The 13,734-nt window shown below is 45.0% G+C and overlaps 1 protein-coding gene across 1 annotated transcript in view; it reads right to left on the reverse strand.

Moving 5' to 3' along the window:
* Positions 1–3,567: 3,567 nt before the first annotated feature.
* The window catches only part of DAGLA (diacylglycerol lipase alpha), a 52,140-nt gene continuing 41,973 nt past the window's right edge, over positions 3,568–13,734 (reverse strand). The window contains exons 16-19 of the mRNA XM_066632775.1: positions 10,364–10,560; positions 7,519–7,648; positions 6,800–6,981; positions 3,568–6,583 (exon numbers count right to left, since the gene is read on the reverse strand). Coding sequence (XP_066488872.1) covers positions 5,656–6,583; positions 6,800–6,981; positions 7,519–7,648; positions 10,364–10,560 — 1,437 coding nt within the window. The 3' untranslated portion in view covers positions 3,568–5,655. The remainder of the gene's footprint in view (positions 6,584–6,799; positions 6,982–7,518; positions 7,649–10,363; positions 10,561–13,734) is intronic.

Genomic DNA, 13,734 nt, shown 5'->3' on the forward strand with positions numbered 1-13,734 from the left:
AAGCTGCTATCTACCACTCTTTTTATGTAAACAGACTAGATGAGGGCTTTAGGCTGCACACTTACCTGGAAGTAAGTTTCATTGAACTCTCTTCTGAGTAGACATGCACAGGAAAACTCTACTACTACTACTGTCTTTGCAAGTGGGGTAAATATAGAACAGGATTTTAAAAAAACAAAATCAAGAGGTTCTGAAATGGCAGAATATTATGGAGGTTTAGGAGGTAGCTTTGTTTTACTTTTAGTTTTGACAGTAGCTCTTCTGAGTGTTCCAAAAGTACAGTTGGGCATTGGGTGATAGCACAAGAATTCAATGCATGGAAAAGTGCCATCACAATCCACATGGCAAGTACAATCACTGTGGTTGTATGGGCTAGGAGGAGTGACATATCTTCACACTGCAGAACACTGTATTTTGGGAACTTGGAAAACAAAGTAGCTCTGCAACAAAAGCACTCCCATGGAGGAAGACTGCCTGCAAAGATTCGAGTTTAAAAATGTGGAAAATACTGAAGCATGAAAAAGCAAACGTTTGAAACAATAAAATGCCTCTAACGCTAAAAAGGATGAAATACTGCAATCAAAGACCTGGAATCTTTTACTATCAACTGAGCCATATGGAGAAAAAGAAGATAGATGAGAATGAAGGTAATGGAAGAGGAATGAGTACTTTGGCAGAATCAATGTCAAAATCGAAGTGCCAAAGTAGCTGAAGAGAAATCACAGAAGGGCCACTATATGTTTAAGAACAGACGCAAAGCAATTACTTGAGGCTCTGATGTAAGCCCCCAACTTCCTAAATCAATGCACTGATTTATGCAGCTTTACATCTGATTTATGCAGCTTTTTGAATGATTTATGTAGCTTTACATTTGAGCCCAAAAGTGTACAGGAGGCCAACACAACTAATTTGTATATCTGCAAAAGTCTTAAAGTGCTTTTCTTTCTAAAAAGAATGGAAATGCTCTTCATTTGCTTCCCTGCTATCACAATCACAGCAAGGAGGCTTCTGAGCTGCAGAAAGTGTTGGCCTAAAACATACCTGCTTCAAAGGCTGAAGTCTGATGTGTCTTTTGTATGTTCTCATGGATTACATCCCTCTATGATTAACTGAAATCTAATAATGGACATGCGCTACAGAAGTGCTATGACTCGTTAAATCATAAAGTGCCCAGTTAGGATATATCCTTTGTGAGGGTATCTTTGGCAAATCTGCATCAGCATACATATGGGGCTAGTGATCCTACATTCCCATTTTTAAAGTGCACAAAATCCAGTGTGTGAGCATAAATTACTCATTCTTTTCTGCTCCTAAACTTTACCAGAATTGTGCCACTCCACCAAGTATCTGCTGGCCCAGTGATGATGGGTGAGTAATGGACGGTAACTAAGAACTGCTTAGCTATTGGTTTTTGCTTCAGAAGCACTCCTAACACTGATCAAACGACATAATGAGATTCCAGATAATACAAAAATCAAAGACACTGAGGGCCAAATCCTGAGCTGGGCCAGTGCCGGTGCTGACCTTCAGCGCTGGGTGTCACAAACATGCCATAAAGCACACCTGTGACACCCTGCGCCAAGTCAGTGCTGCTGCAGCACCAGTCGGCACTCAGTGCAGCACTGACTGGGCATCGCCTAGAGCTAGATAAGAGCTCCGGGCTGTGGTGAGGGCTTCAGGGGTGGATAGGAGGCGTTTTGGGGTGGGGGAGGCAGGGCGGGGGAGGAACCGGGGCGGGACTGGTAGAGCTCTGTTCTGCTGGATCGTGAACTCCGTGTCAGGCCTTCTGGCCCAACACGAGTCTCTCAAAATAGCCAGCGCAGACTTGAGAAGCCCTGTTGCAAGTTTTGGGACTTTCCCTGGGGAAGGGGTCGAAAGTCACCTTCCACTGAGACCTCTGGTGGCTACTGCGGTTCCACAGGATGCAGCAGTAGCCACTTTGGCACTACTGCATCTAGCCTTTAGGTTTGGGCTGTGAGTGAGCAGGAAGAGGCACACAGCAACTTTATAGAACTCAGAAACCAGGCTGTGAAGGGCTTTTTAAACTTAGGTAGAAGAATCTGAAGACTAGCCCAATAGAGCAGAGGGAGCACAGATATGGTGAACAGCAGTGTGCAGTGTGAGTGAAGAGGTAGCAATGTCTTTCTTTAGGCATTAAACTTAATAGACAAGTCAATGTGTAGTATGTCAGTAGTATGTCATTTTCTAGTTGTTCCCAATAACTGGAATGGATGTAGATATGCTAAAAAATTCAATGTGCATTTGCTGAGCAATAGTGTGCTTCATGGACTTGCAAGTGCTGGGATGCCCAGTTTCATAAGAAAATAATAAATACAGTAGAACAAAAAAGATTCTAGGATGGAATGTTGATTTGCTTGCATCACAAATAAACTCAAGTTTTACTCTAGTCTCTTTTAGGCAGTGTTGGCATATGAGTCACCAGAATTTGTGCATTTTCTTCTTTTTGGCAAAAGCCCAAAAGTTACAAAATACAACGATAATATCTGACAGCCTGATTCCTGCTAGCATTGACAAGGGAGAGAGCATTAAACACTATCTTAGGATACAATAAAAGAGCTTTAAAAAGGAAAGTAACCACAAACACCTCATGAACTGACAATGTAATTAATGGTGCTTGAGTCAGGCACAACATTGTAGTGCAATAGCTTGATCCATCATTCACAATCTGACCACCACTAAAGTAACAAATTAAAACCTTCTCCAAGCAAAACTGCTTCAACTGCCTAATATCTCTGAATCTGGCAGTCCAAGCTTAAAATATCTTCCTAAGGCAAACCACATAGTCTCAGTAGATTTTCCAGGACAGCACTGCCTCCATCTAATACAGTAGATTTGCTGCACAAGCATCAAGTGCATACACACACCTGCCCCTCCCCCCAGACACACACTCCTATGACCTCACCCCCAAAGTAGGGAAGATTCATTCCTATTTATTTGTAAAGTGCTTTGAAGTTTAAAGCGCTCTGTAAGTGATGTAAGCATTAGCACTGGGACACGGCTCAGTTTTCGGGGCAGCACTGTCACACAGTTAACAGACTGCCTATGTTACATCAGACCTTCAAGCAGCTTGCCCAGTTTAGTGAGTCTAACCTGCCACAAGTACCTTCAACCTAAAATGGCAACACCTCCCACCTCCCCCAATTTCAGCATAAACTCTGCAGTTCATTTCCCAAAAAACTGATAACAGTTTTCTGACTTGGCCTCAATCCTCCCACATTCTCCCACTGTACTTTCAGCGAAAGACAAGATTTTGTCAATCTAGCTCTGCTTAAAAGCTGCCTTGGGATCATCAAAGTGAGCCCAAAACCACTGCTTTTGTAGTGACTATAACAGCAGTAACTAATTCTTCAAGAAAATACACATGAACTTTAAAATGATGTCCAGTCATTCTTCCTGATCTCTGAAAAAAAATTAAACTATGAAGACAGATTATATCAATCCTTAACAATAATAATTGTAATTATAATATTTTTAAACTGTAGGAGTTTATAAATTAAAACATCTGTATTTTCAATGCATAATCACTTCAAGGTAAAAAAGAAAAAAAAGAAGGAAAATTAACCTTTATATTGTCACACTGAAAACCAGCATTTTAAATCTATTCACTAATACCCCGGATGTTGTAATATCATTTACATTAATGCAACATGAGTGAATTGTTTTACACCCATATATTTGCAGCTTTCCCTTGCATATTTACCCAGATGAAACTCCTGCATAGTTCAAAGGAGACTTGCTCCCAATGAAGCTTGCACAAGCATGTCACAGTCTGTAACAGATGCAAGGCAACAACTTGAGTTGACAGTCTCCTTGACACAACCTGAAACACACTTGCTGGGGTGTTAGCTTCACTGAATAAAGTACGATTTACTTCTGGGGATATATGCACAGGACTGTACTATACGTCACCTAGAAAAGTGGAAATTCTCTTGTTCTGGTAGATTTCCATAACATACAGCCCCTAAACCACACATAACATGACTCACTCACTGTGCATAGAGATCACCGTGATGTCTCTGCTTAGCAGCCCACTTAGAGGCCTGGAAAAAACCCCAGGGGATTGATCAAATAAGTACCTAGCTGGGTACAATACATGGCTAACATGTTGTGTACAGCCCAAAGACTGTATGTTGTATATAGAATTGTAGAAAGAGATCTTGTTCTGTTATAATGTAAATATTTTTTTCAGTCCTACTTTCACCACTGGAAAATACCTGTAATTTTAAGCAGCCATCATGGCATCATTACTAGCAAATATCCCAGTCCTGAGCACCAAGTTGTTGGACTAGGGGTTGAGATGCAGTTTCATGAGCTGTTGTTGGGTGATGTTGATAAGCTCCTGATATTAGAGTGAGTGAAAGGATGCATACATACAGGATAAATCCTATCAGTCCATCCCCACTTCTGGACGACTTCAAAAAACAAGAAAAAATAATAATTGCTACCCAACCCACAGTTGCCTCAAGGCCCACACTGAGGGCTAGGAAGGTAGAGAGATAACATTCCATTCACACAGGTAGAGATTCCACATTTGCTTAATAAATACCTCCCCACATACTTAGTAGCTCTGTAAACATATGTGAAACTTCAACATACTATAAAAGTTCATCTTTTCCCTGAACTCAGGGACAGACCAGCACTGGTCTGCCATGACACTGCAGGCAAATGAAGGACTGGAAATGGGAACATGGTGGCTTCAGGGATCACAAGGACTTGGGAAACAATGCAGGGCAGCATTGGCCAGCCTCTTGAATAGCAAAAGCTAGTTTAACCCAATCAATTCATGCAAACAGAGACAAGAACCTTGTCAGACAGGGCAGGAATGCTCTAGTTCATAGTGGTTAGGGGGAACTGTGGCATGGTGGGTAAGACTGCAAGAGACCTCTCACCCCTCCATGGGTGAGGAGATGCAGCAATGACCTTCACCGCATCACGACATGCATTTGGTGTCTTCCCAGAAGCCGTCTGGTTATCTCTGAATACAGAGCTAATCGGAGGAGCAAAACACACAGCTCCATTCCAATTCTCACTACATCCAGCCAGGGTCAGGGGTGGTTGGCTACATTCCTCAGTGGAACACAACCTTAATGGCTTTAAACAGGAAAGTGTGTCTGATTGAAAGAACAAACAAACAAAAACACCTTTACAATGATGCTTGGGTCAAACATGGTACAGTAGTGCAATAGGGCCCAAAGTCATAATTTCCTTAATTCTGGTGTAAGTACAGGGGCACTGTCTGGCCCCTTCACTTCTGTAACTCTGGTCTTCTAGCCTGTGGACAGTCACTTCCTAATTTCAGCAGGAAAGACAGGGAATCTGCCTCCTTATTTAATCAGATACGCTGAGGTAGGGAAACCAACCATCTAACTTCAGTGAACAAGGCCCTCAAAAAGCAGTAGGCTGTGTTAGGCAGTGATTTGCTCCCTAACTAAAGACCGTGATTCAAGGTGTGGCATCCTTCATGCTGACATCCACTGAGGTGCCTTTAATGTAGCACCTACTAGGAAGGGATGCCACCCTTCCCTATGCATCTTCCTCAACTCTAATCTGCCCAGTGACCAGCTCCTCCAAATGCTATCCCATAATTCAGTGTATGGGATTGGCTAGTCGAGCCTCACCTAGTTCTCTCCTATACTAGAGGGCTGAGATCACAAGTTCCTCTTGTTTGGCAGGGCTGGTCACATTACCAGTGGGAGTGGAAGTCCGGATTTTGTCAGTGGCCAGGCATTCCTGGCTACTCATGCCTGTAGGAGTGATGTCCATAAGCTCTCCAGAAGAACTCAGAGGAAAAGAAGGAGAAACAGATATGCCTGAGGAAGGATCTGTTGAGCCTGCAAATAGCCGGGGGGGTTTTGGGACTAAGTTGGGCTCATACTGTGCTCTTATCAGGATCTCCTGATCACTGACAGACTTGGGCATCTCAGTGAAATCATTGGTGCTGTCTGATACCATCATGCAATAGATGTCCTGGAAGGAGCTGCTTTTGCTGTCCAGGTTAAAGAGGCTGTCTATAAACTCTGCAAACTCCAGCACTTGTGGACTGGGGGCATCACTGAGTCGCCCATTCTGGAGGGTCAGTTCCTCCCGGGGAGTGATGGAAACACGGTCTGTATCACTGCCAGCCCCTTCATCACTACATCGCCGCTGAGGAGTGGTGCCACCACTGTTGTGCAGAGCTTCAGGAGGCTGAGTCTCCTGAGAGTGTTTGGAGAGGCTGTCAGCAGCAAGCAGCTCTGTCCGTGAGCTGAGGGAGGGATTCTCCTCAGGAATTGCTGGGTCAATATAAAAACAGTGAGTCTCATCTTTCTCCATGACTGCATGGAGACTAGGCGAGCCGCGAATGCTACGGAAACCAGAGGAGCGCCTTGAATCAAAGCTGTAGATGGATTCATTATCAGATAAGCTCTCCATGGTAGCAAGAGGAGCACGCCGGTCCTGCAGTTCTACTGATAGGCGCTCCTTGGTGTCTAGAAGCAAGAGCTCCACGGGATCCTTCTGCACTGGAGACAGAAGCTTGGTCTCATAAAACCCTTCCAAACTGATTTCAGAGTGAGCCTTACTCCTGCAAAAGGAGAATACAAACATATGAGACTAGTGCAAGGTGACACCATCAGCTTCTGGAACAAACCACAGAAGAGTGAACTGTAGACACAATTCCTCATTTATGACACCACAATATCCACCAACACCACAGCAGTAACAAAATACCAGCAGGAAGAAATAAGACTGCAAGATGCCTTTGGTAGACGTTTCTAGGAAATCAGAGCCATATCCTTACTTTGTGCTGCTGTTCCTTCTGTCTGCAGCTATGTCTCCAATTCCAATCTGCACAGAAGGTCTACTAGGTAGGGGCTGATTTTGGAAGATTAACTCCGGATTGAGGTCCACCTCTGTAGGACTCACCATCACCTTGGCTGCAGAAAGCAAGGCTGTTTTGCCCTTGTTGTAATTCTCCAACACCTGTGCAGAGTAAATGAGTGCAGAACAGTTTTAACTATCGACATTCACCACAGCTGTGGACTTGTTTCCTCAAATGATGGTTGTCCCTCCCTTCTTTCACCTCCCCATATTCAACAACTGCAAATCACTTTTGAAACACACTGCAGTTTCAAAAGTTGGTCCTGACAAGGCACATAGAGGTCCTGGTGTCTGTTGCTTCAAGGGTAAAAAAAGTCAGAAGTCCCCATCATGGCTGTGTGTGCAAGCCACTGATTTCTCCTAGAGCAAGTGTAATTTGTGGCCTGATTTATAAAAGTGACACGAGAATCCAACTGAATATTAACACAGTATTAACAAAGCGTTGGAAAGGGCAGCTCTCCACCTTAAACTGTTTTAAAGTTCTAGATATGCAATCTACTGCATTATGAGTTACAGACAACATTATCCCTTCTTGTAGTCTCATTTGCCAAACCAAATGATTCACATCAAAGTGTTAAGCATGGCCTTTATGATTCTTCTGTTTCTCCTGGTACCCCAAAACCAGATGCCCAGCATTACCTTGTTAAGACCTTCCATGACTACATATGGGAGGTGTTCATGTAGCATTGCTGGGGAAATGATCACTTCATTAAATGCTTTGTTGTCTCCCCAAATGGCAAAGTAAGTGGGTTCCTCCTGATCACAGCAGCTGGAAAAGAAGTCAAAAGAGGTACAGTCATAAGGAAGGAAGCTAACCATATAGGAAGAAATTACATCCCCAAGAACACATGGTAGTTGGGATGACGACAAAAAATGAATTACCTATGTTGTCACTCAAAGTATGCAATAAAATGACAGAATTTAAAAGACAGCTTATACCCACTGGATTTAAAACTCATTCAGAGCCCAGTCCTGTGCTCGGTGGCATGGCTCCGTGCCGCTGAGCACTGTTGCAAACGTGCCATAAGGCACATTTGCAAGGCTCACCGCCAGACTCCCGCCTGCGCTAACCCAGTGCCGGCTGATGTTGGGCTAGTGAGGGGAAGTCGCCCAGCTTCCGCAGCTTGGCAGTCTCCCGGAGAGGGTGGGGGGAGGCATGCCTGGGGGAAGGATGGGAGGCGGTCCGAGGAGCTCTGCTCCGCAGGATCCAAGGCACTCGTGTAGGGCTGCGTGCCTTTGCAGGGCTGCTTACCTTACTCGGGGGGAAGGGGACAAAAGTCCCCTCCTCCCGAGGTGCCTCCCACAGTAGCCCGGGAGGTGCAGGATCCAGCAACAGCCCTTCTTGGTGCTGCGGAGCTGGGCGCCCCAGGCAGCTCAGGATTGGGCTGCAAGTTATCTCTAACCACTCATCTCTTTCCCATTATAGATTTTACTCACTAAATAGTATATTATGCAGGAATGACTAAGCTAAGGGTAAAAATACAATAGGTTTCATCAGATCTCCTTTCGACGTTATATTCTAGGTGTGACCATTTCCAGTTACAGATGTTTCCAAAAGTACCTGATTCAGCAAACGCACTTGCCCATCCAAAAAAAAATGCTCAGCTGTATTCAAAATCAAGCACCATTTCCCTGAGAGTTTCTCTGACTTGGAATGCAAAGTAAGATCTTGCACACATGTAGTCGGCATTCAACATGTGCCCAAAAGTCAGCTGTTTTGTTGACATATGTACTGAGATTCTTTAATGTTAAAGATGGGCAGCCCAATCCTATGTAACCCCCTGCACTGCAATGCAGCAGCCCCAATGCGGCTTCCACTATATCCTGCAAGGGAGTTTCAGCCCGCTGAAACCTCCTCGGGGTAAAGAGACATTTGTTCCCTTGTCCTGGGGTAAGCTCCAGCAGCTGCCATGGGTCAACTTGGACCTGAAACAGCTCTATAGCTGGCACAAGTCCATGTTGACCCATGAAGAGGGCTCAGGCCCAGGAAAGGGATTAGGATTTAGTGGGCACCACTGCCACTGAACCTGTCCCCTTCTTAGGCCCAATCTACCCTTCAATCTGCGCCCATCACCTCTCCGTTCTGCCAACTTCTTGCCCTGTTTCACCCCTCCCCCCTTCCTTCCTGACTCCTGCACAAATGTATTGGCAGTGGTGGGCCTCCGCTTCCTGTCGTTGCGTGGACCTGCCACTTATGGCAGCAGCCAGGCCACACTCGCTGGTGCTGTCATGTTTGTGATATCCATAAAGTTGTTTACCCCACCAGAACACTTGTAATGGATTGGGCCATTACTCTTGACAAAACTCCCATTGATTACTCTGAATTCCTTGAACAGACAACCAAACAAACAGTCTTTCATTTGTTGGGTATCCTCTTTATTTGGGTAAGTCACTTCTCTTGTTTGGGGGGGGGGAGAGGTTGAATTTCCAGCCCACTCTCCACCATGGTTGATAAGGTGAAGCTAAAATTCTCAGTGGGCAACTCTAATAAGAATATATTTCGCACCATCAGAAGATACACCAGCATTACACGATGGGGGAGAACTCTTTGAAAACAGGCAATGTTTTTCTGGATGCTCACTGAGAAAGCTTAGAAATAGAAATCTGCCCATCACTATTCCCAGCATTACTATTGCCCGGGCCTGGCCCCGACAACTCAGACATTTTTGGGAGCAAGGGGCTCCTCAGGAATAGGGGGTTCCTCGAGAGTAGGGGAGCAACATGAGTATTGATCCAACTCCCAGGCTGGAGGTCTCCCTGGGAGTACGGTGTGAGATCTCAGGAGATTTCAGGCTGATCACATGGCCGAAAAGTGTGGGGCCAGCTGAGCTGGCTGCTGAGTTGATAAGGAACCCAGCATGCAGAGGGAGAAGTTGCTTGTTCTTGGGCCTGGGCTCCTGGCAGACAGCCAGGGAAAGCTACAACAATCCCACTACCCTTAATCAGCCTATCGGTTAGCTTGGAGGGGTGGAATCCGTCCCTCTGTGCAGATCCTGGCCCCAGGAGGGGCAAGGAGAGAAGGGCAAAGACACCCAGGGAAGGCAACAGCAGTACCCCTGGGCGTGGAGTGACCCCTGGGGACCACCTTGCCCTGCAGTTAAGGGGGTGCAAGAGCATACCTGCTTACCTGAATCCAGCCAGCCTGTGAGGCCACAACCCCATCCCCCAGAAGGCCTCCAGACAGCCATGAGCCTCTTCACAGGACACCACAGAACACCAGCAACCCTGCCTGGGCAGAGGTACCTACCTAGGTGAAACCCATGTTGACTTGTGGACTTTGAGCCAGGCCCTTTGTGGTGCAACAAGAGGCCAAATGAATGTGAAGTCACTTACCTGAATAAACCGCCTCTCTCAAGCAAGCAAGTGCTCTCTGTGGTCCATCCTAAGGAGGGGTAAGTCATCTGCACTGCGTCCACTCTACCCATTAGAGCCAGACCACCCAGGGGGAAGGCAGGGTCCCACTATGGATATCACAGTCACCTACCAGCACTGCTCATCAGGATGATTGTGAACCACATGGATGATACGCCCAGGAGGGTAGAGTGGTGTGCTGGCTGACAAGGCAATGGTTAAATCACTGGGATGGGTCCAAAGGCGGCTACTTGTCACTGAATTCACTTCAGGTTCTTCAGGGAGCTCAGACTTGGGTATACATTTTGTTGCACCCACAATTATTCTCCACTGTGTAAGGGAAGATAAAAGAAGGACTTTGAGATAATGCCATTAAGTGCAAAAGAGAAACAACAGAACAAAAGCATGGAACAGATGGGAAAATAAGAAGGAGCAGAAAAAGCAGGAGCAATTTAATTTCAAACTTGTGACATTCACTTCGCATTCATATGTTTTTGGTATTTTTTAAATCAGGGGTGCACAAACCCCGGCCTGGGGGCCATTTGCAACCCTCGGGGACCCCAAAGCCGGCCTGGTCTCCAATGACCCTCTGACCCTCCAGAGACTTTCTGGAGCCCGCGCTGGCCCAATGTGACTACTCTCCAGAGGTCCGACTGACCTCTAGAGTGAGCTGTGGGCTGAGGGCTCCCTCTGCTGCTTGCCGTTTCACGTCTGAAGCAGCAGTCGCAGGAAAGGAAAGGCCAGTCTTGCTTTGCACAAAGACTTTTATAGGTTTTGAGCTACCATCCATTCCTTCATTCATTCAGAACTTCATTCATTCATATAATTTCCGTTTCTAAAATATTCAATTATGTAAAGTTATTCAAATTTTTAAATGTAATTAATTCTTTTTTTTCCCCTAGGCCCCAGCACAGTGTCAGAGAGATGATGTGGCCCTACTGCCAGAAAATTTGGACACCCCTGGTTTAAATGGAAGCACAGAGAGGAACTGTAGTTTAAAATATGCACAATGTCCACTCATTTTATATTTGTGATTCAGAAAAGACATCACACATTTTTTCATTTTCCCCCCTTAAAAATAATCAAATTTGCAGGAGTGGGGGATTTTGGAATCTTATAAGAGAAAAGAGTCTAATTTCAAGTGTAGCTAGTGATGCCTTGAGTCAGGTAGTTTTTGAGTCAATCACCTTTTAATTATAGTACAAATTGGACCAAGGTTTGGGCATGTGTCATTATAAGGAAGAAAAGATTATAGTTGTCCAGTAGGAAGTGATTAACATTCAGTATGGAGGATCTGGAGAGGACATCTGCTTAACAACAAAGTTGAGAGCATGCAGTCTCTACAGAAAACACAATGAGAAACCCAGAATGGCAGAATGTAAGCTTCTTTGGCTCTTGAGGTCTGATATATATTATATCTAGAATACCTAGAATAGCCTCACGAACCTTATAGAATTCTTTGAAAAGGTCAACAGGCATGTGGATGCGGGAGAACCCGTAGACATTATATATCTGGACTTTCAGAAGGTGTTCAACACAGTCCCTCACCAAAGGCTACTGAAAAAACTCCAGTCAGGGAATCAGAGGACAGGTCCTCTCATGGATTGAGAACTGGTTGAAGACCAGGAAACAGAGAGTGGGTGTCAATGGGCAATTTTCACAATGGAGAGAGGTGAAAAGCAGTGTGCCCCAAGGATCTGTCCTGGGACCGGTGCTCTTCAACTTCTACATAAATGACCTGGAGACAGGGTTGAGCAGTGAGGTGGCTAAGTTTTCAGACGACACCAAACTTTTCTGAGTGGTGAAGACCAGAAGTGATTGTGAGGAGCTCCAGAAGGATCTCTCCGGACTGGCAGAATGGGCAGCAAAATGGCAGATGCGCTTCAATGTCAGTAAGTGTAAGGTCATGCACACTGGGGCAAAAAATCAAAACTTTAGATATAGGCTGATGGGTTCTGAGCTGTCTGTGACAGATCAGGAGAGAGATCTTGGGGTGGTGGTGGACAGGTCGATGAAAGTGTCGACTCAATGTGTGGTGGCAGTGAAGAAGGTCAATTCTATGCTTGGGATCATTAGAAAAGGTATTGAGAACAAAACTGCTAATATTATAATACCATTGTACAAATCGATGGTAAGGCCACACCTGGAGTATTGTGTCCAGTTCTGGTCGCCGCATCTCAAAAAAGACATAGTGGAAATGGAAAAGGTGCAAAAGAGAGTGACTAAGATGATTACTGGGCTGGGGCACCTTCCTTATGAGGAAAGGCTACAGCGTTTGGGCCTCTTCAGCCTCAAAACGAAGCGTCTGAGGGGGGGACGATTGAGACATACAAAATTATGCAGGGGATGGACAGAGTGGATAGAGAGATGCTCTTTACACTCTCACATAACACCAGAACCAGGGGACATCTGCTAAAATTGAGTGTTGAAAGAGTTAGAACAGACAAAAGAAAATATTTCTTTACTCAGCGTGTGGTTGGTCTGTGGAACTCCTTGCCACAGGATATGGTGATGGCGTCTGGCCTGGACGCCTTTAAAAGGGGATTGGACAAGTTTCTGGAGGAAAATTCCATTATAGGTTACAAGCCATGATGTGTATGTGCAACCTCTTGATTTTAGAAATGGGCTATGTCAGAGTGCCAGATGCAAGGGACGGCAGCAGAATGAGGTCTCTTGTTATCTGGTGTGCTCCCTGGGGCATTTGGTGGGCCGCTGTGAGATACAGGAAGCTGGACTAGACTGGCCTATGGCCTGATCCAGTGGGGCTGTTCTTATGTCATCATCATTCCCTGTATTTTCCCAAATCCCTACTCTTGAGCCAATAGGGTTGTAGCCAAAAAGGGACTACCACAAAGCAGAGATAAGTTTTGGATACGTGCCCTCCTATTTGGCAAAGACGCACTATAAGTGTTGCTCCTCTTATATTTGGCAGGGAGAGAATAATGGCCCAATCCTATATTGCAGCGGTTCTCAAACTTTTAGCGCTGGGACCCACTTTTTACACGTAGAATGAGAATCTGTCCGAACCCACCGGAAGTAATGTCATGACCAGAAATGACGTCTGGAAAATTTTTTAACAAATTTTTAAAATTTTTAACAATCCTAGGAAATTTTTTAACAATCCTAGGCTGCAATCCTACCCACACTTCCCCGGGAGTAAGTCCCATTGACTATCATTGTTAAAAGCATATACAGAGTAGCCTGTTCAAAGTACAGATCTGTAACATTTCCCCAAATGCAGTCACAAACCGTGGTAGCATCAAGTCTAATATACTAAAAATTAAAATATTGAAATGAATGGGGACGCACCTGAAATTGGCTCACAATCCACTTAGTGGGTCCCAACAAACAGTTTGAGAAACACTGCACCATAATACGAGGGTCGCCCAGAAAGTAATGCACCACATTTTTTTTTCTCAGCCTACAGTAATGGTACGAATGCGAAACTTTAGATATACATTATTTGAATTTTCAGGAGTGTGCACACAAATTTTTGGTTTCTTA

Source organism: Tiliqua scincoides, chromosome 1 (genome assembly GCF_035046505.1).
Source record: "Tiliqua scincoides isolate rTilSci1 chromosome 1, rTilSci1.hap2, whole genome shotgun sequence".
NCBI lineage: Eukaryota > Metazoa > Chordata > Lepidosauria > Squamata > Scincidae > Tiliqua > Tiliqua scincoides.